This window comes from Cornus florida, unplaced genomic scaffold (genome assembly GCF_030987335.1).
Source record: "Cornus florida cultivar Cherokee Brave unplaced genomic scaffold, ASM3098733v1 CherokeeBrave_3.0.0_Hap2_Chr03, whole genome shotgun sequence".
In the NCBI taxonomy this organism is placed as follows: Eukaryota; Viridiplantae; Streptophyta; class Magnoliopsida; order Cornales; family Cornaceae; genus Cornus; species Cornus florida.
In genome coordinates this window covers 46029550-46052854 of record NW_026775573.1, presented here as the reverse complement: position 1 = coordinate 46052854, position 23305 = coordinate 46029550, and the positions used below count along the sequence as shown (strand labels likewise).

The 23305-nt window shown below is 33.8% G+C and overlaps 1 protein-coding gene across 1 annotated transcript; it reads left to right on the top strand.

Moving 5' to 3' along the window:
• Positions 1-10651: 10651 nt before the first annotated feature.
• Positions 10652-11164, top strand: LOC132301550 (uncharacterized). Its single transcript, XM_059798793.1, has one exon. The coding sequence runs from the start codon at positions 10652-10654 to the stop codon at positions 11162-11164; it is 513 nt and encodes a 170-aa protein (XP_059654776.1).
• Positions 11165-23305: the final 12141 nt, after the last annotated feature.

Here is a 23305-nt window from a genome sequence, read left to right as displayed (position 1 = left end):
TTCTATTCTTTCAAATTAAAGGCCATTTATGGTCATTGTCTGTATATTGAAAGAGTAATGTTAGAATAACTGGTCAGTTTTGTTTGTGCGAATCTAACGAGTAGTGTCAAGCAAGAACTCTTATCAACATTTTGGTGTTTTATCATTTTCCATGTTCAAAACATAGTATAGCTATTCAGGTTTTTTTTTTTAAATGAGAAGTCACTTAATAAGAAAATTGCTGTCAAGAGTTGTTTCCAAGGATTTCTCTATAGAGAAAAGGTTAAAGGTTAAGTGGGTTGGCATGTGCTTGGGTATGTCAATATTTTTATGTCACGAGCCTCATGGCATGTGTTTATGTTTGGCGTGCATCTTTTCATCTGAAGGGCATGCACCTTTTACTTCGGTCACTTTTTGGGACACTAGAATACAAGATACCAGAGCAGTGCAATTGTACATATAATTAAATCAGTAACAACTTGCATTTTTATCTTTATAAACATCACATGATTGACATTAAAATCCATCATAATATTTTAAGAATTAATGGTCCTAATATAACTCTTTAAATATGGCGAAGGGTCTTATGGCTTAGTGATATTTCTTTACTTTTCAAAGTGAATGTTGATTGTTTGAATATCTAAAGGACCAAATTGGATGTCTGGGTATGGTGTGTATGAGTTTATTGCCAATGAAAAAAAAAAACACTCTCTAAATATGTGTGTGGATGCATGCTTATTTCATGTTGTATTTATCCACCCAGTTTCCGCAAATTTATTACTAGTCTTTTTTGTGAATGGGACTCTGATAAATAATGCAACAACAGTAAAAGTAAGTACAAAGTATGTTGCATTCCTTTTATATTTCTCTCTATCTTAACAAATAAGGGTTAAGTACACAAAACAACCCTATTGTACGTTTATAGTGCATGTTGCACCCCTCACGTGCAAAAAAACACCCCTAAACTATGACATTTGTGCAAATAGGTCGTACTTGCACATTTATGCTACAATTAGACTAAAATGCCATTAGCGGCACATTTTATAATATATATAAAAAATTAATATTTTATGAAATGACTAAAAAGGGTAGCTAAAAAAAACCATCTTCTCTCATTTTTCTTCTTCTTCCTCGGCGACAAGCTCTAACGGCTATTATTTTCGGTGACAAGCTCCAATGGCAACGATGCCTTTGATCTCCAGCGACTTCAAGCAAAATTGGGTCGTTACACTCAGCCTACACTGTCCTTCCCGACACGATGTTACCCAAGACGCATGGCAGCTCTCTCTCTCATCTCCCTCTAGCATAGACCACAAGAAAACCCAATACAAACAAGAACCCGAAAAAGCCATTAACCAGTACAAGCAAGAACTCAAGTTTGGCCAAGCTGCTCATGCGACGTCTTCTACCCACCTCTACGAAACCCAGTCCGGTTTCTTGAGCTTCAGTTTCACGATCAGTATGAAACTCCAAGGATGGTGAATCCATCTTTCTCAAGCTCCGAACATAAGCTTCCATTGTTTCCGGTTATTACAAATAAGAGAAAGAGAGAGAGAAATTGTATATTGTATTGATGTAATGTTTGTGAGAGTATTATAAACGCAGGATGCAGAATTTGTTAATTGATTTAATTGTGATTAACTCCTTTAATGACCTAGATGAGATTAATAGGTTAACTTGCCCAATTTTTGTGATTGATTAAATTATCTAACAATATGATCAATTAAACATCCACAATCACAAAGATAAATACTGAAAAGTAAAGCAAGTATAGTTAGAGAGATTGCACCAGGATTTTTAGTGAGGAAACCCCAATTAGTCAAATAGACTAACTGTTTGAGTGGAAAAAAACCTCGTCGACTATGCAATCCAAAGTAAATCGATCCACTATGTATGAAACAAAGTACAATAGACTTTGACTTAGGCTTATACCCTATCGTTCTACCAAACACCAATCGCTGACAATCATCTAACTTTGCGACGTCCCGTCCAACAGCTCTTGACCTCATGCTTACTCTTGATCTCTGTAGAAGGATTGATGGTAGATCAAACAACAATTCTCGAATAAATATTTCTTTGAGATATTTAGAGGAAGGACTTCTTTGTAATTTCTGAAAAGTTTGACAAGTGTCACCTTTTCTATAAACCATTTGTTGACTTTTGGTTAGGGATAGTTGGAAGCCTAAGATGATGACAAGTGTAAGGCCTAGATTTAGCCTTGTGAGGAGGCCTAGGATCATGACAAGTAGAAGAATGTGATGTTTGTATGTGTGAGAGAGGTAGTGTTAGTATAGTATATGTGACTAACCATGTGTTTTACTTAGTGGAATATCTAGACTTTTGCTTATCTTCTCTAACCTCTCACCTAAAGCCACCATTAGCCTTGAAAGCTTGATTTCAAGCCTCTTTATTTCATCTTTTTATGACGGCCCAAGTTTTGTAAACCCGGTGCGTCAGTGATGACCAAAAGATAACCCGATAATGGATCCGAAATGCGGAAGAAAAAGGTGAAACAACGGTCTCTAGAGATACAATGCGTCTCTAAGACACCAATATGACCCTCAATGAGGTCACGGAACCCAAAGGAAAACAAATGCGGAAGTGACGTTTCAAAAACGAACAAAAAAGAACTTAGGGGCAAATTGGTCATTTTTAAGGTAAAAGTGGGTACTACTGAGCACACCATTGGAAAGACAATGAAAAATTAATAAACTTAGACTCAAGAATCACTTGATTCGGAGTCCTGACGAAGAAGATATGGCTAACGGAAGAAAGAAGGGCAAAAAAGTCAAAATGGTCAACCCTAGGTTATCTAACCGGTTACCAAACTTTCCTAACCGGTTAGGAGGCCAAAAATAGAAGTCATGCATTCTACCCACGCTCATGTAACCGGTTACGAGATCCCTTCTAACCGATTACTAAGCAAAAAAACATTAAGTTCAACAAAAACCTAGCAGCAGGGGTTTTTTGGCAAAAATTAGAATTTTGAGGGCCAAGATGACATTTTCTGGAAAAATACAAAGAACACCGCCCCCCCCTCCCACATTGTCAAATACCCGAAATGCCTCTAAAACATAAGAGGGTAAAAACACAATAAAATGCAACCTTAAGTTTTTGTTTCATCAAGAAGGGTATTGTTTGTCAATTTGAACATGCAAGTATATGTTATATGATAAAATAGATGTGTTATAATGTGGTCTATGGCCTAATTACAATACATTTACTAAATTTGACATACCAACCCTCCAATTTTCACAAAATATGCTACAATGGCAACACTTGGATTTTAAGGAAAGCATACTTGTAATCTTTAAAGTTAATGGCCTTGGCCTCATGTCATATATACAAAGTAAGCTTCAAAAAGAGTACTTAGGTACACATTACACATTAAGGAAGCTACATTGGCTTCTAAAATACCATACATCCATGGTATACAAAATATAACATTCAAAATAAAGCATGCTAAACAAGTGCATGTCCATATACAAAAATTCTTCAAATGGCTCATAAGCCTTTAAGGATGATAAGCATCCAAAAACATTGTCTCCTTACCTGTAAAACAACCCAAACCACTAGGGTGAGTAATCAAGTTACTCGTAGGAAGAAGCATATGCGTATACCCTAAAGTTTCAATATCATTACAGACGAATACAAGGGAGTATTCCACTTAACGTCTATGTCAAGGTGTTCTAAGGGATCATCTTAAGCTAACTTAAATGATCCTTATAACAACACATATCAACATCAATGTACTTAACAACATCAATTCACCAATAGCAAAAATTACAAGTAACAATTAAGCATTGGTTGTCAACTTGGAATTGAATGCGAAATCAATTAGTGGAAGACTTGGACATCACGTCTCGGGGTACACCAAGATCAAAATAGTTATTCCAGGCATTAACCAGCTGAGAAGACCACCCTAGTGCGCACTATCTCAATTGAGGAGAACTCATACCTCCCGCACTAGAGCCAAACTCTAGCCATGTCACTTGTAACAATGTCCCAAGAGAATCCAAAATATATCAAGTTCAAAACTTATATACCATAATTTAAGGCATGTAAACCACCTTCCATGCACAAGTATTTTTTAAACCACACAAACCATGTCTTAGGATTCTAAGTCTAGAATGGCATAACAAATGACAAGTTCTCATTATGATATATTGCATAAAACAATATCACTAGGTTATCAATTTAAATCATGCCTCAACAATAAGCTTTATATACAAGATTACAACATTATAGTAATAAGCTTCTAAAATAATTATAATTACCGATAGTAATTAACTAGAATGTAGAATTATCATCACAATAGTATAGTAATTCAAATCAATAAGAGTTCTATACAATATTAATAATCTTACACAAGATACATACACAACATACATGCTTACATACATGCTTAGATCAATAAACTGTAAGTCAATCATAAGGATTTCCTATAATATGCAATACTAAAATTCTAAAAGCGTGTACACAATATATATTAAACCCCAAAGGATTATAAAACACTTAAAATATAAGTATACTACCACCTCTACCTCAATAAATAATTGAATCTCTATAATCCAAAGCAACCAAACATAAAATGGATAAAAAGTCTAGGTTTAATGAAGAGGAGAGAGAGAGAGAAAACTTTTGTCTCCCAAGGTTTATGGTCTAAGGTGAATAGAAGGAGACTAAAAATGAAGTCAAAACTCTAAACCAAGCTTTTCCTTCAATGGTGGCTAGGTTAGGGTTTTGAGAACAAATGAAATGAAAAAGATGAAGTGAAAAATGGTGAGTGGAGGATCTAGTATTCCTCCACTCACTATGTGCTCTTACATTACTTCTCTCTCACACACAATGCAAGACTAATTTGTGAGCCTACACTTGTCACAAATCCAAGGCTCCTTCCTAGGCTTAATCTCAAACCTACACTTGTCAACCACCTAAACCAACAAGTGCACCAATCTTAGACCAACAAGTGGGTGAATCTCCACCCTCCAAATGTCAAGAGATCATGCTTCCAAGTCACTCCACCCCAATGCCAACAAGTGGCACCATGAGAATGTGACACTTGTCACATTTTCCAAAAATTGCAAAAAGGTCCTTTTTCAAAATATCTTCCAAATTAAATTACAAAATAGTTCCTAAGAAGAAAAATAATTATTTTACATAATTACACTAAACCCCCAAAAATTAAGAATATTTACAAGAAAGTATGCATCCATGCCCTTTACGAAAAAGTAAGCAACTAGAATGTATTTTCTATAAAAGTAAAAATACAAATGTTATGAAAATCAAATATCGTGGATGTATGCAAAGCAGGAATCAAATTCGAGCACAAAAAGTGAGGTTATGCAAAGAAAAATGATAAACAGGAAAAAGAAGAAATAAGGAAAAGGACAAAAAAAAAAAAAAATCATAGAAAAAAGAAAGGAAGAAAAATGACCGGGTCATTACACTTTTGGTCTTGCACTTGGGAACAAAAGATGTTCCACCACACCTTGTCTTGCTTTCCTTTTTGCTTCCATTTCTTTGGGATTCGAGCGATACAATTCTCTAGTGAGGTAGAGGGTGCCTTATGTTTATACCCTTAGTGTTTTTATGTGTTATTTGGAATTAATATACATTGTATGTATGTTATTTACATTCTAAGGTTGTATATAGATGTATATTACATGAAATTACCTTAGGGCTTTATATTGTTTAAGGCTTATGTATGACTCTTATCTTATATTGATATTATTTCAATTGGTGATGATTTGAAATCTAAAGATTTTATTAGTGTGATTATAGAAATTCTATATTATTCTTGCCGATGATTTGATTGTGTAGTTGATACTACATTGTTGTTTAAATCATGGATTTGAAACTCATAGCACTAACTTGATTTAATTCACATTATAACTTGTCATTATAAATGCCATTATAGTTAAGGACTTAGGGCGTGGATTGTATGGATTCCAAATTTGGTTGTGTATGGAAGGTAGTTAAGTGCATTGTATACTTAGTATACGTTGTGTATCAATTGTTAATTTTGGATCCTTGGGACGTCGTTGTTGTGACATGGCTATAGTATGACTCTAGTGCGGGAACTATGAGGTCTCCCCAATTTAGTACATACTTAGGGAGGTTACGGGCTAGTAACCCAAAAGTAACTATTGTTGTTGGTTTTATTCCGACGTGATGTCCAAGTATATTCCTAATGTTTGATTTCGCATTTTGTTTCCAAGTTGATAATACTAAGTCATTGTAACTTGTTGTTTGTATTGGTTATTCCAATGTTGTTTATATCCTTGTTTATTGTGGATTATGTGCAAAATGTTCCAAGGTAGCTTTAGGTTAATCCCTTAGTTCCACTTAGAACTTAGACGTTAGGGGGCATGATCCACATGTATTCATTTATATTATATTTGCAAATCCATCAAAACTTCAGGTTATACGCATATACATTTCCTATTAGTAATTCAAATTACTCACCCTAATTGATTTTGTATTTTTCAAGTAAAGAGGTTCTCTTTATGGAGGGCTATTTCTCTTAGTTGGTTTTGGATTTAGTGTCATGGATACTTCTGTTTTGGATGCGTGCAAAGTGTTTAACATGCTCTTTTTGTATATTTTTGCAACCCTGGGTGTATGGTTTTCACTTTTGGACTTGATATGTAATGAGGCCTTAAAGCCACATGTATCTAATTTCTCTATGTATATTATATTTGTTGGCATGTTCACACACTTGTACACCTTTAAGTTTACATGTTGGACCAATGCATGAGGGTAAAATGAGACTTATAGGTTCCTTTTCATTTTTTGGTGCATTAGCAGAGTCTCTACTGATTTTCTAGCAATTTTGGTCGACCGACACATCATTTCGGACGAGTTGGGGCCGTCACATATAGGTTCGAGTTGGACAGTTTTCATACCCGATCTTGTTGGGGCATAACTTACTCATTTTAAGTTCAAATTAGGTGATTCTTGAGTCTAAATTCAAGGATTTTGAGTCAGACTTCCAATGGTACCAATACCATTTTTAGATTCAATTCCTATTAAGAGATATAATCATTTTAGTGGAACAGTATCGGGATTTTATTCGAACCGGGATAGGGTTTTCGTGGGAATTCACTTCCAATGACCTTAGGACTTCATATGAGGTTAACAAAGGATCTCATTGGGTTATTTTGGTTTCATTTGACTTGTTGTGAGTCAAATTTCCTTCTTTTGGGGTAACATGACCATTTTACCCTTGTCTTTATTTTTTGTTCGTTTTAGTCTTAGCTTCCGCATTCATTTTCTCTTTGAGTTTCATGACTTCTTAGAAGGTCACTTTGTTGTATTAGAGGTAATTTCTATCTCTAGAGACCTCTTTTCTTTTATTACTTTCGTTTTTCGGACTCGTTATCGGGTCAATTTTTAGATTACTCACTGACGCACCGTGTTCTATGAAATTCGGGCTGTCACATGACCATTCTTCTAGAATGGTGAGGAATGATGATACCACATTTAATAGCCCACACCAAACACAAGAATGGAAAGAAAAGCATTACATTCCCTCTTATTTGATTTCATTCACCCACACCAAACATAGCCTTAGTGTTTTTTATTAAATGGTTTTATTAAATATATTATTTTATTTTATTAAAGAAAAAACTTTATTTATCTAGCGGATTAATCAGAAAATCAAAGACAATGATTTGATGGCATTATTTAATTTGTTGGCTAATTATGCATGAAGGGTCATCTTGTAAATTAACATGGTGGCTTTACTATTCATTACAACCATTCTTATATAGCGGAGTTAAATTTAGTTAATAAGTTATTTAATTGGGTAATGAGATGACTTGGTCTTTTAAAAAACCCAATAAAGCCAAGTGGATGGGCCCAACTAGATCTCACTTCTAGCCTAATGTTAAAATACAAGCAATGGAGTTATATTAGTAAGACTTGGGGAGAGCACTCTTAGGTCAATTCTATATAAATGTTGTATTGTGGATTACTAACCATAACTTTTCTTACATGAGATATGAGACATTCTCTCTATCCACACTACATAGCTCTCTAAGGGTTCTTACTATACTCTGAAGAGTCACACCATTTTAAGTTTGCGGTTTTCAAGATGTGGTCATAGTAGTGAAGCATTTGGGGGCAATAAGCCATTGAAAGTGAGCTTGGAGCTTGGAGCTTGGAAAAGGAGATTAAAGTGTTCGCTTAGTTGGGAATCTACAAATTCCCTAAAGGTATAACACTTTATATCTGTAGAAAATGAATTTAATCACTTTTTGTTCCTTGCCCATTATATATATATATATATATATATTTTTGGGCGTGTTTGTATGGTCACACTTAAAGACGGATCTAGGAATTCATATGAGCGGGGGAAATTTATATAAAGGGGTTTTTCATAATTTCAATTGGGGCAATTTCAAAATTTTATTGGTATAAATACAAAAAAGTACAATTTTAGGGGTATAAAATGTAAAAATAAAAAAAATTAGTAAGGGCACCCCCACTAAGCCATTAACAGATCCGTGCCTAGTCACACTGATTATTTATTGACGAAGCTATGTAACTTTCATGAATGAATAAGAGAACAACTTTAAATTCATAGAGTTAAAAAATAATTGTCGACAATTTTGATATGTTATTTATAATTGAACTGGTTATGAGTACATGCAAATTTAGAATAGAAAAAAACTAACACTTAAAAAGAACACTAATAGTATAAGCAAACCTAATATCATAACTAAACCCAAAAACATAAACAAAACTGTAAAAATAAGTCCAAAAATAAATTCTAATAAGAAACTTAATCACTAAAAAACACCAAATACCAAAATTTAGAATAATGTAACTTCTTTAGGCCACAAACAAAAATCCTAAAATATTTCAATGTTCCTATAGGAGTGAGAAACACGATTTCAGGAGTTTAAACGGCTGGATTTGGCCGAAAACTAGCATGAGCAACTAGCTAGTTGTAACGGGTGAGAACTTATCCATTTATCAAAAAGCTTAAGTTATTAGTGTTGACCTTGAATCTAAGGCTTTTGATGATTATAATTCATTAATGATGTTCTATGTGTTCTAATGTCTACCTTGAGCAAAATTACAGATCTAAGCACTCATCAAGACAAGACATTATATGTAAAGCACAAATGAAAAAGAACATCATAAAGATACGGAAAAAGTTCACAAAGGAATCAAGGTCTAAAAGGAAGTCATCAAGATCATGTCAATCAAATGGGGTAGCTAAGATGGTGAGCTTTTAGGAACTTTTGTCAAAGTATGAATGAACATTTTAAAGCTCACATCTAGGGTCATACATTAATCACTTGCATGATAATCAAGGAATATAAAGAATAAACATCATCTATAACTTAGAACAATTTTCTTGAAGGTGAAGTTCCATTTCGGTCGACCGAAATGGAAGGACAATTTGAAACGGACGACGATCTTGACAGTAGCTAAGCTAAAAACTGAAGTCACAACCGGTCGACTGAAATGCTATTTCGGACGACTGAAGTATAGCTATGTAACAAGACCTCAGGCTATTTCGGTCGACCGAAATAGAAAGACAATATGAATCGGACGACCGATTTTAACAGTGGCTATGCAACAAGGACTCAAGTTATTTCGGACGACGAAATAAAAGCCTAATTCATTTCGGCCGACCGAAGTAAAAATTGCAAGACAGGCTTAAGGTGTTTCGGACGACTGAAACAAACTGATAATTCTTTTCGGTCCACCGTCTTAGCATAGATTCAAATTTAAACGGCTATATTACCTCAAACTGTGTGTCCAGCAGCTAGAAAATACATCAGACACAACTAAAACTCAATATAATGAGTTATAGCCTTCATAAAATTATAATTGTAACCTCTGAGAAATATATCCTTGCAATCAAAGAGCCTTTGTCCTACTATTCATATACTTCATATCATCAATAGAGTATTGAGTTTCAATTTATTCATACATACTCTAGAGTGAGTTGAAATTTGTACTATAAATCTATGAGAGATTATCTTGTACTTTAATTTTCTTCTTCAAACTTTGTAAGGGCTGGTATGGCTCAAGGAAGACTAAGAGAAGGTATTTCTGTTAGTAATTTAAAGTAAGGAGGTGTTTCTTGTAAATGGTTTGCTCTCCACCCGTAAGGAGGAGTCATAGTGGATTGAGAAGTCTCAAGAGGGGTCTTGAGCCGAGGAGTAGGAGTTTCCGAACCTCGCTAAAATCACTGAGTACATGTTTACAATCTCTCTATCTTTCTCTCTTTATCTGTTATATTTATTTCTCAAAGTTTAGCATGTACGTTCACTTGATAAAATGATTTCTGTTGCTTAAAACTCTGTTTGTTTCATTGAACAATTGCTAAGAAAATTAGCTCAATACTTGCATTATAATTGAAATCAAAAATTGACCATTAATTGCCAAGACTTTATTCACCCCCCTTTAGAGTCAATTCTTGGGTAACAATTGGTATTAGAGTCTAATTTCTATTGAAAAGGCTTAAGTGCATTAGAAAACGATCATGGCAAACTTAAATGGTCACTTTCATCAAGAAGATCAATCAAATTCCAGACCTCCTTGGTTCGATGGTACAAACTATGGTTATTAAAAAAATAGAATGATAGACTTCCTTCAATCCGTAAACTATCAAATTTGGCTTGTCATAGTTAATGGGCCATTTGTTCCAATGAAAATAGTTGATACAAAAAGAGTTCCTAAAATTGAAGAAAAATGGAACACCGAGGATTATAAACTCACCTCCCTAAATGCTAAAGCCAAAGTAAATCTAAATTGTACTATAAGTCCTAGTGAGTACAATAGAGTTTCTACATGCACCACAGCTAAGGAAATCTGGGATAAACTTCAAATTACCTATGAAGGAACATCACAAGTTCGAGAATCTAGAATTGATATTCTTATGCATCAATATGAACTATTTCACATGATTGAAAATGAGTTTATAAATGAAATGTTTGTGAGATTTACTGACATTATAAATGGCTTGAAGCATCTTGGTAGAACTATTACTAATTCTGATCTTGGAAGGAAAATTCTAAGAAGCTTAACTGAAAAATGGGATGCAAAGGTTACAACAATTAAGGAGGCTCACAATCTCAACACACTTGAGCTTGATGAACTCATAGGCTCCCTTCTTACATGGGAGATCACCCTTAAAGATAGAGAAGGAGACCATCACTGAAAGAAAGAAATTACTCTCAGATCCCCTCAAATGGAAAAGGAAGTTGCTGGCAATGAAAGTGAAAATGATGATCTGGCCCTTATTACTCAATCCTTCAAAAGATTTCTTCAAAGGAAGAAATTCAACAAGGGTAGATTCAAAAAGGGTGAATCATCCGATGAACAAGGTAAACAAGACACCCCTACTTGTTTTCATTGTGGAAAACCAGGGCATTTCAAAGCTGATTGTCTTATTTATAAAGAGAAGAAGAGAAAAAGAAGAGCAATACAAGCCACTTGGGAAGATGATGAATCAAACGGTTTTAAAAGCGATGAGAAAAAGGCTATTCTCTGTCTCATGGCAAATAAAGATGAGTAAACTCTAACCTTAACTCTTCATCTGAATGTGAAATGTCTTTTGATGATTTGGCTTATGCTTATAATAGACTACTTGATTCTTTTAAATAATTACATGATGAACTAGGTAAAATGGTCAAAAAATGTGCTTCTTTAAGAAGAGAAAAACTCATCCTTGATAACAAACTTCAAACTATTCAAAATGAAAATGATTGTTTAAAAAAGGAATGTATCTTACTAAAAGAATCAGCATCATATGATCTTATTTCTGAAAACGAATCCTTGAAATAAATTATTGAAGACCAAATTGATGGTCTAGCAAAGTTTACTCAAGGTATGAAAAATCTGGAACTTATGCTAGGTAGCCAAAGAAGTGTTTTTCATAAACATGGAGTAGGATATGATCCTTTTGATAAAAATGCATGCCTATTGAAAAAGAGAAAGCCTTTGGTTAACTATTTTGTAAAAAATGAAGCCAAGAATATTAGATGTAACTATTGTAAAAGAATAGGTCATCTTATCCAAGATTGCTCAAAGAAAAGGCTGAAAATCATAAAGAAATGGGTTCCTAAAGGAACATACATGCCGCTTCCTAACTCTTACGGACCCAACAAAATTTGGGTACCAAGTGAAGATTATTTAAAATTTCTTTTGTAGGATGGTTTAAAGGTATCCTCATCCTTCAAAGACAAGTGGTTTCTAGATAGCGGATGTTCAAGACATATGACGGGCGACTACTCAAAATTCTTTTCTTTAAAAGCATACAACAGAGGAAACATCACATTTGGAGACAATTCTAAAGGCAAGGTGATTGTTATCAAAACCATAGGTATCTCTTCCTCCTTATCTATTGATATTGTCTTACTTGTTGAAGGATTAAAGCATAATTTATTTAGTGTTAGTCAACTATGTGACAAGGGATTTGATGTGATTTTAAAAATGGATAAATGCATTGTTAAAAAGAATGAAACTCAAATATTTTGTGCCCTTGGAGTGGTAATGTGTATACTTTGCTTTTGGGTGAACTTCATGATCAAGATGTTAAATGTTTTATGTCATCAAATGAAAACAGTTGGTTGTGGCATAGAAGGTTAGGACATGCTAGCATGGATTTGATTTCAAGATTGTCTAAAAATAAATTAGTCAAAGGTCTCCCAAGAACTAATTTTTCAAAAGACAAACCTTGTAGTGGTTGTCAAATAGGTAAGCAAGTCAAATCTTCTTTCAAAAGGAAAAAGGATATAACATCTTCTAAGCCTCTTGAATTAATTCATATGGATTTATTTGGGCCGAAAAAAATTGCTAGTCTTGGTAGAAAACTCTATGTTTTTGTAATTGTTGATGACTACTCTAGATTCTCTTGGGTATTCTTTCTTGCACACAAAAATGAAGCTCATATAATTCTTTCAAAATTTTGCAAAAGAGTCGAAAACGAAAAGGAGTGTAAGATTAAGACTATTAGAAGTGATAGGGGTAAAGAATTTGAAAATCAAGACGTAAAAAGATTTTGTGACGAAAATAGCTATAATCACAATCTTTCGGCACCTAGAACTCCTCAACAAAATGGAGTTGTTAAAAGGAAGAATATGTCTCTTCAAGAGATGGCTGGAACAATGCTAAATGAACATAAAACACTTAGATCTCTATGGGCCGAAGCCGTTAACACCTCATGCTATGTTATAAATAGAGTTGTCATTAGAAAAATTCTCAACATGACACCCTATGAATTATGGAACAAAAGGAAACCTAATATAGGTTATTTCAAGGTTTTTGGGTGTAAATGTTTTGTTCTTAATGATAAAGACAATCTAGGAAAATTTGATGCTAAATTCGATGAAGGCATTTTTCTTGGCTACTCCTCTAGAAGCAAAGCATTTAGAGGCTACAATAAGATGACCTTGGTTGTGGTTGAATCTATACATGTAGTATTTGATGAATCCACAACTCCACCTATAAATAGTATGATGGACAATGATGAAGAGATTGAACATGAAAAGTGCTCCAATGAACTCAATCAAAATGAGTCTCTCATTGAGCTTGAGAAAAGTATCAATGAACTCAATATAGATGATTCTCTTATTGATATCTCTCAAAAGACTAATTCTAGTAATGACATCTCTCAAAATAAAACTACTCCAAATGAATGGAAGTTAGTTCATAATCATCCATTAGACCAAGTTATTGGTGATCCATCCAAAGGTGTTAGTACAAGGTTACAATTAAGAAATATAAGCAATTTTGTAGCATTTGTTTCTCGATTCGAACCTAAAAGTATACATGAAGCTGAAAATGATGAATCTTGGCTTTTGGCTATGCAAGAAAAACTTATTCAATTCAAAAGGAATAAAGTTTGGCATCTTGTCCCTAAACCTCAAAATAAAATAATCATCGGCACAAAATAGGTATTTAGGAACAAAAAGGATGAATTGGGAACTATTGTAAGGAATAAGGCTAGACTTGTTGCAAAAGGCTATAGCCAAGAAGAAGAAAACCCATTTATTCTATGCCATGGTTCTTACCATGATATTCAGAGCCAACAAAGTTTGGATAGCAAGAGAGGATGAACAAGAGTTAACTAATCTCTATCGGGTTGACAAAGATCTGCTTGACCGAACGGGTCTCAAAAAATCTGAAAACAATACTTGGTATGACCCTAAATTCGATAATCCAGCAAATGTAGGCCAAGAGATTATGGCTATGGCAGAGCAACAAGAATAGGAAGATGCTGCAGTTGGAGAAGAAGAAGAAGGAGAAGTAGTGGAAGGAGAAGGAGGAGAACAAGAAGCAACTGATGATCATCTAGCTCCTCCATTAGAAGACAGCTCTTCGTGAGCTATTATTAGAAAATATTGCTCTTTCCAAAGAGCAAATTGACATTGCCAAAGAGAATAGGGAATACATTCTAGCTTTACGCGAATGGGTCGAAGAAGTTGCAAATGAAGTTGACCTTGTAAAGCACGACCTTGCTGATTTTCGAGCTACAGGACTCCCTCATTTTTATTGTGTCCCCCCCCCCCCCCCCCACCTTTTTGATGAATGACAAAGCGGGAGAAATGATGATATGTAGCAAGAATGATGTGTAGTGTCAATGTAATGGCTCTGTGCTTTATTGATTAGTTTATGAAAAATACATGTTTTGAACATATATGCTAAGATATGACATTTTATTGATAATTATTCTAATAAAATAGATGTGTTGACCTCATATCAATCATGTGTGGAATTTTAAAGTTATACATATCTTGAATATGCTATGATAAATCTCAAATGATAAATGTACAAAGAAAGGGGGAGATTTGTAATCTCTTACATGTATAATTTCATTTTCAAAACTATGCACATTGATAGGGGGAGCACTGTTCAATACTTTCACTCTTATTTATCAAACACATCAATGAATTGTCATTTTCAAAAAGGGGGAGATTGTTGACCTTGAATCTAAGGCTTTTGATGATTATAATTCATTAATGATGTTCTATGTGTTCTAATGTCTACCTTGAGCAAAATTACAGGTCTAAGCACTCATCAAGACAAGACATTACATGTAAAGCACAAATGAAAAGGAGCATTATGAAGATACGGGAAAAGTTCACAAAGGAATAAAGGTCAAAAAGGAAGTCATCAAGATCATGTCAATCAAATGGGGTAGCTAAGATGGTGAGCTTTTAGGAACCTTTGTCAAAGTATGAATGAACATTTTAAAGCTTATACATTAATCACTTGCATGATAATCAAGAAACATAAAAAATAAACATCATTTATAACTTAGACAAGTTTCTTAAAGGTGAAGTTCAATTTCGGTCGACCGAAATTGAAGGCCAATTTGAAACGGACGACCGATCTTGACAGTAAGTAAGCTAAAAACTGAAGTCACAACCGGTCGACCGAAATGCTATTTTGGACGATCGAAGTATAGCTATGCAACAAGACCTCAGGCTATTTCGATTGACCGAAATAGAAAGATAATATGAATCGGATGACTAATTTTAACATTGGCCATGCAACAAGGACTCAAGTTATTTCGGACGACTGAAATAAAAGCCTAATTCATTTCGGCCGACCAAAGTAAAAATTACAAGACATGCTTAAGTTGTTTCGGACGACCGAAACAAACTAATGATTCATTTCAGTCGACCGACTTAGCGCAGATTCAAATTCAAACGGTTATATTACCTCGAACTGTGTGTCCAACAGCTAGAAAATACATTAGACACAACTAAAACTCTATATAATAAGTTATAGTCTTCATAAAATTGTAATTACAACCTCTGAGAAATATATCCTTGCAATCAAAGAGCCTTTGTCCTACCATTCATACACTTCATATCATCAATAAAGTATTGAGTTTCAATCTATTCATACATACTCTAGAGTGAGCTGAAATTTGTACTACAAATCTGTGAGAGATTATCTTGTACTTCAATTTTCTTCTTCAAACTTTGTAAGGACTGGTGTGGCCCAAGGAAGATTAAGAAAATGTGTTTCTCTTAGCAATTTGAAGCAAGGAGGTGTTTCTTGTAAATGTTTTGCCTTCCACCCATAAGAAGGAGCCATAATGGATTGGGAAGTCTCAAGAGGGGTCTTGAGCCGAAGAGTAAGAGTTTCCGAACCTCGCTAAAATTGCTGAGTACATGTTTGCAATCTCTCTCTCTTTATCTCTTATATTTATTGCTCAAAGTTCAGTATGTATGTTCACTTGATAAAATGATTTATGTTGCTTAAAACTTTGTTTGTTTCATTGAACAATTGCTGAGAAAATTAGCTCAATACTTGTATTATAATTGAAATCGAAAATTGACCATTAATTGCCAAGACTCTATTCACCCCCCCTCTAGAGTCAATTCTTGGGCAACAATTGGGTAGTGCTGCCCACCCACCCATTTATATTCATACATTTTCTCATTTGGATCCGATGTGGGACAAGTTTCCTCTTATAACATTCTTTCTCACCTGAACTTGCAACGCCCTCGTTACAGTTAGGCCACCCTACCTACCCGAGTGCAACTATCCGGACGTCTTCCGGGCCGGGCGCTTGGCGTGACACTGAATCAAGGACTAGGTCTGACTCTGAAACTAACTGTAATGAGTAAGTATTTGCCTATTTACCAAACTTAAACTCTTGGGTAGTGCTGCATACCCACCCATTTATACTCATACATTTTCTCATCCGGATCCAATGTGAGACAAGTTTCCCCTTATAACACTACTGATAGTATTTTTTGTTTATTGGGTTGTTTTCACTCGAGAATCACTAAAGAACACCAAATACCAAAATTCGTAATAATGCGATTTCGTTTAGGCCAAAAACAAAAATCCTGAAATATTCCAGTGTTCCTATAGGGAGTAAGAAAAATGATTTTGGGATCTTAAACGAATGGATTTGGCCGAAAACCAACATGAGCAACTAGCTAGTGCTAGTGTTTTTTGTTTATTGGTTCGTTTTCACTCGAGAATATTTCTATTCGAGTCAAAACAAACTCATCAAAAATTTTGTCCTACATCATTTATTTAAATATATTTATAGAACCATTAACATAGCCTTTTTGGCAAACAACATTTATTATCATGATATAGATTGAAGTTCTTGTATTCATTTGGATGCTAAAAAATTCATAAGCATTATTTGACTATATATATATATAAATATATATATATATATATATATAAAGTAATTTTTAATTTTAGTCATGTACACCATAGGTAGGAGTGCTAATTCGTGTTGGCGAGTTGTATTCGTGTCGTGTCAAGACATGGTCTTTTGTTAAATGGGTAAACATGAACACGACACGATTATTACTCGTGTGAAGAAACATTGACATGAACACGATACGATTATACATGGGTAATATGACACAGCACGCGTAACCCATTCACTAAGTGGGTCAAGACTTGACACGACACGATATGATACGTTTAAATTATTTTTGACATGAACACGATACGTTATCTCATACATTTTGTTAAATGGCACATTTTTAACACGAAACACGATACGTTAATTTGACACGTTTAACTAAACGGGTTATGAATGTGTTAATGGAAAAAATATAAACACGACACGTTTAATAATCGTGTCAGTACGAATTAATATAATTATAACCTGAATACGATTAAGCGAAACTCAGATCCACTTATTCTGTATCGTATTCCAATCATATTAGCTTGTTTGGTGTCAAATATTGTCCCACATGGTCTCTTTTACTTTTATGTACGTAAAAAAAAAACAAAAATAAATAAAAGGAAAAGAAAAGAAAGAAAAGTTATCTGAATGACCAAAAAGACATGGAAATCATTTTTTGTTTTTGAGAAGGTTAAGCATGTGAAATGCTTTTGGGAAGGTTAAGCATGTGAACAAAAAAAAAAAAAAAACAAACACATGGAAATCATGTTAGACAAAAAAAACAAAAAAGTTTTGTGCACAGGGACAAACCCACCCATCATAACATTATCCTCAATTTTAATGGCTGAGAAAAGGCTTTGACCAGTTTTCACCCTGGCCTAGCAAACTCATACTTCTCATTCTCAAGGAGCTAATTGCATATGTAGTTAGCCACACAAGCTCTCACTAACTATCATGAGCAGCCTCTCCAGTCTCCATTAACATTGTTGCTATTCATTGCAGGTACTTCTAATATTCCCCAGTTCACACAATTGTATGTGTGAGTTTCCTTTTACTATTTTTATTTTTTATATTTTTATACTTTATATATATATATTTTTCTTCCATTCAATCCGCTCCAGACCAGTGTTCACGGGTTGGTTGCCATTTTGACAGCTACCCTTTCAAATTTTTAATACCCAAATCATGTTAAAAATTTGGCGATAATTATTTAATTAAATTTTTTTTAAAATTAATTATTATATTTGACATATGAAAAATTATTTTATATACTAGAGTGAACTATATTAAACCTCCATTTTCTATCTGTATTTTTCACTAAACCCCCCTTTTCTATTTTTTTGTCAAAAAAACCCCCATCAACTATTAGAGGGGGGTGATTTAACTAACTTCCGTTAACTAACTATTAAAGAGGGTGATTTAATTCTCAAATATATATATATATAGCAAATAAATTTCAAGAAAAAAAACTTAGATTTATATTAGAAAAAAAAAAAAAAATTAGGCATTATTTCTGGTAATGTCCCTTTAATAAATCTATATAAAATAAAAATCAATAAAAACCAAATAAATGAATGCACAATATAATTCTCAAATATATATATATAGCAAATAAATTTCAAGAAAAAAACCCTAGATTTATATTGGAAAAAAAACCATTGCAACAACATGTACTCTTCTTCTTGTTCAACTTTTTTTATTTACCCATTATTATAATATTATATATAAATTGTATCATAATATAATGATATATATAATATGTATCATTAAATATTATTTAAATATATTTTCAGACCAATATAAATCTAGTTTTTTTTTTTTTTTTTTCAGAAAAAAAATTTAGGTTTTTTTTTTTCTTGAAATTTATTTGCTATATATATATATTTGAGAATTATATTGTGCATTCATTTATTTGGTTTTATCGATTTTTATTATATATATATTTATTAAAGGGACACTACGAGAAATAATGCTTAATTTTTTTTTTCTAATATAAATTTAGGTTTTTTTTTCTTGAAATTTATTTTTTATATATATATATATATATATGAGAATTAAATTACTCTAATTAAGTTAGTTAAATTACCCCCTCTAATAGTTGAGTGAGATATTTTTGATAAAAAAATAAATAAAAAAAATTTAATGAAAAACAATAATAAAAAAAGAGGATTTAATATAGTTCACCCAGTATAATATATAATAGTATTATATTACGAGGGAGTTGGGCATCAATTCGCCCAATTAAACGACCCTTACTGAGTTCAGACACCATAAAGGACAGCGATATATTCAAACGTATTTCCTCTCTTTTGTATAGGTTCCCCCTTCGTTGTGGCGGCTCTCTGTTTCATCAGAGTTTTCGAGTTCGGTAATGTTTCCGCTGATGGGGTTTCTCCATGGCTTGTGGCGCGACGGTTCTAATTTTGGTGAGGGCTTCACGATCTATACTTTTGATCCCGGTATTGGAGCTCTGTCACTGGTGCTCCGATTTTTAGTGGTCTGTTCTCTTTTTTTCGTTTCTGCACTTTGGGTTCGGCGTTGTGGTGTCTATCTCTCTTCTTCACTACAGCAGGCAATTGCCGGTGGGCTGCCGTCCAGCCGATTGGCTTTCACTTGGTCAGTGGTTCTTTTGTTTCGTTAGACGGCGGCAACCCTCTTGGCCTTTTTGCGTCGCTCTTCCACTTTGATCCAGGCTTGGTGTTCGGTTGGGTTTCCATGGGTCTCTCTGTGGTGGGTCTTCTCGTGTCTCTGTGTTGGGCCTTCCGTATCCTTCCCGACGGCACCTACACTTCCAGCCTCGCCATTCCTCCGCTCTGCAGTGTACCGATTCCTTCTCGGTTTGCTCGTGGCCCTGCTTTCACTTTCGGGATTTCTTTTGGCCATGACATTTGTTTTCAAATCCCTTTGTGGGATCCTTTTCCATTGATGCCGTCTGCCGGTGTATGCTGTTTCTGGTGCTTTCAGTGGATGGAGGTGTTTTCCAATGATTACGTCTTGCTGACGTCGTTCCTTGGGCGTATGGTTCCCGCTGGTTGTGCCGTGGCAGTTTCTGGTTCTTGTGGTTGGGGTTCTTTTTTCATGGGTTTGTTTGACTGGGCCTTTGGTCCACTCACAGTTCTGGCTTTTGTGGGCTTTAGGTCTAGTGTGGCCCGATATGGTGTCTTGTCAAGTGGCCTGTTTTACTTTTCTGTAATAATAAGTAAGTAGTGTGTTTGCCTTGAAAAAAAAAAATAATAAAAAAATAAATAATAAAAAACAACAACGACCCTTACAGAGTTAGAGAGGTTATGCAGTTCGCCCAATTAAATATAATATAATAATACTATATAATATAATGCTAACCCCCTCGTAATGCAATTCGCCCAATTAAATAAAATATAATACCCTTACCGAGTTAGAGGGGTTATACAATTCGCCCAATTAAATATAATATAATAATACTATATAATATAATGCATAACCCACAATACTATTATATATTATATAAAATAATTAAACAGGAATTTACTGAAACCCTATAAGTAATGAAAAGTTTGATGCAATTTACCCTTGTCATTATTATTATTAATTAACAACTCCCCTAATACTATTAGAAAAACTTAACTCTTTATCGTTACACTTTTGGAAGGAAAATATGTGTCACTATTTAAATATATTTACGGTACACATTATGTAATTGAGACCCACTATTTTATTCTGTTTCAAATTCAATTTTGGGAAATTAGTTGAGTTATATTCCATATTCATTACCTATTATTGCTCTGACCAAAACTATTCCAAATTACATTGGAATAGTTTTATTCTTTTTTAATTTTACTTATTCTCTCCAAATTGGAACACTGTTGTTTAGATTTACTATATGTTTTGAGTATGTATTTATTCATATAATATAATACAGTATAATAATATGTGTCCATTATGTGTTGAATCAGGGTTGGTGCGAAAAGCTCTAGCAGGGTGTGGTTGACAAACTCCTTTACAAATAAAAGTGGCGCTCCACTACACATAGTAGAATAAAGGATTGAAAATATGTGTCACTATTTAAATATATTTACGGTACACATTATGTAATTGAGACCCACTATTTTATTCTGTTTCAAATTCAATTTTGGGAAATTAGTTGAGTTATATTCCATATTCATTCATTTGGAATAGTTTTATTCTTTTTTAATTTTACTCATTCTCTCCAAATTGGAACACTGTTGTTTAGATTTACTATATGTTTTGAGTATGTATTTATTCATATAATATAATACAGTATAATAATATGTGTCCATTATGTGTTGAATCAGGGTTGGTGCGAAAAGCTCTAGCAGGGTGTGGTTGACAAACTCCTTTACAAATAAAAGTGGCGCTCCACTACACATAGTAGAATAAAGGATTCCACCGACCAACCGCAGCCATTCTTGGTGGGTTTCCTTTTTAGTATATGCTAGTATTATGATTATGGGTGGCAACTTGGGATGCGTAACCCGAACTTAGTCGGAGTCCGATATTTTGTGGGTTTGAATAATTATTATTATAATTAGCGTCGGGTATGAGTTAAAATTTTTTAACTCGAACTTAATTAAGGTTGAACTTATATTAATATACTAGCAACCCGAGCAAACTCGAACCCGAATTCTAATATTTTATACTCTCTTCATCCTAATTTAAGTGTTGGGGAGTAATAATTTTTAAGGGGACATGTGGGACATATATTGTCTGAAAAATTACTAACTTGCTATTTTAAGTTTTGAATATTCAAGTTTGAAATTTTAAACTCAAAGGACACGTAGCGGAATGTATATAGGAAAGTTTTAAGTTTTGTAAAACAGATTTGTGTCGTTACCAACTTTACTTATTTTAGCAATTAAACAGTTAATTACATGCACCAGGATTTTAGCGAGGAAACCCCAGTTGATAAAATACGTTAACTATTAAGAGAAAAACCTCGTGGACTAGTGCAGTCCAAAGTAAACCAATCCACTATGCTTAAAACAAAGTATACCGAACTTTGACTCTGGATCACACCCTATCGTTCTACACCACACCAATCGCTAACGATCCTCTAACTTTGTGACTCCCCGTCCAACAGCAACTCGACCTCAGACTTACACTTGATACTTGTAGAAGAGTAGTAGATAGATCAAACAGCACTCCACGAATGCTCCAACCCTTTCAAAGTGTGACTGTGCTTACTTCTGTTATTCAATTATCTGAATGATGTAGAAGAACTGCTTTGCTTGATCGATGTTAATACAACCGTATGATCATGATCAGGATTCGAATATCACAACTCTAAACTCTGTGTTTATGTGTATGTGTTCTAGAAAGATATCAGAAAAATTAACTCTGATTTTCTGTAAAAATAATCTTTCTAAGCTTTGAATAAAATCTGAATAATAATGTAAAAGCCGTGAATAAACCAATGTATATGACATGGTTTATATAGAGTATAGAATGACCTAATCCCTCTGAAAATAAGGTAAATTTCGTGCATAGGATTTGGAATAATTCTAAACCAACTGGAAAATTATTCAGAAAAAGGAAACTGAAGTTGTATTATAAACAAGAGATCTTGAACCGGTTCAAATTTGGCAGTGTATCAAACTTGAACATCTTGAACCGGTTCAAGGAAGCTGAACTGGTTCAAGGTTAGCAGTCTTGAAAGCTCGAATTCTTCCAGCCTTGTTTCATCCTACGGAAATTGTAGACTAACATGGAAAGTGTAGAATGTCCAACCTTGTTCATATTCCTTCTTAATGTAGTGTCTTTACCTTTTTCATCACAAACTCTTCAAGTATAGTAAATTCAAACCTTTCCCAATTCTGTAGTCCATGATGACTTGTAAAACAAGTATTACAATTACAACTCAACTCTGAACTTGTTATGCCAACGATAATTGCCAAAAATAATTAATATCTCATACATATATGGAAAGATGTGAAATATATTGTTTGAAAAAAGAAAGTGGACACTTATTTTGGAACAGACAAAAAAAGAAAGTATGACACTTATTTTAGGACGGAGGGAGTACATATATATATATATATATTAACTTTAAATGCATTATATATCCTCTTCAAATTATGATAACCTTTTTCTTTTTAACTTCTTTTGTAAAATCTTAATTTATTGTATATTAACATTTAGTAGAATTATTTTTATAAGCATTTGTTTTAGTAGTCCTTAGGGGTATAGCGA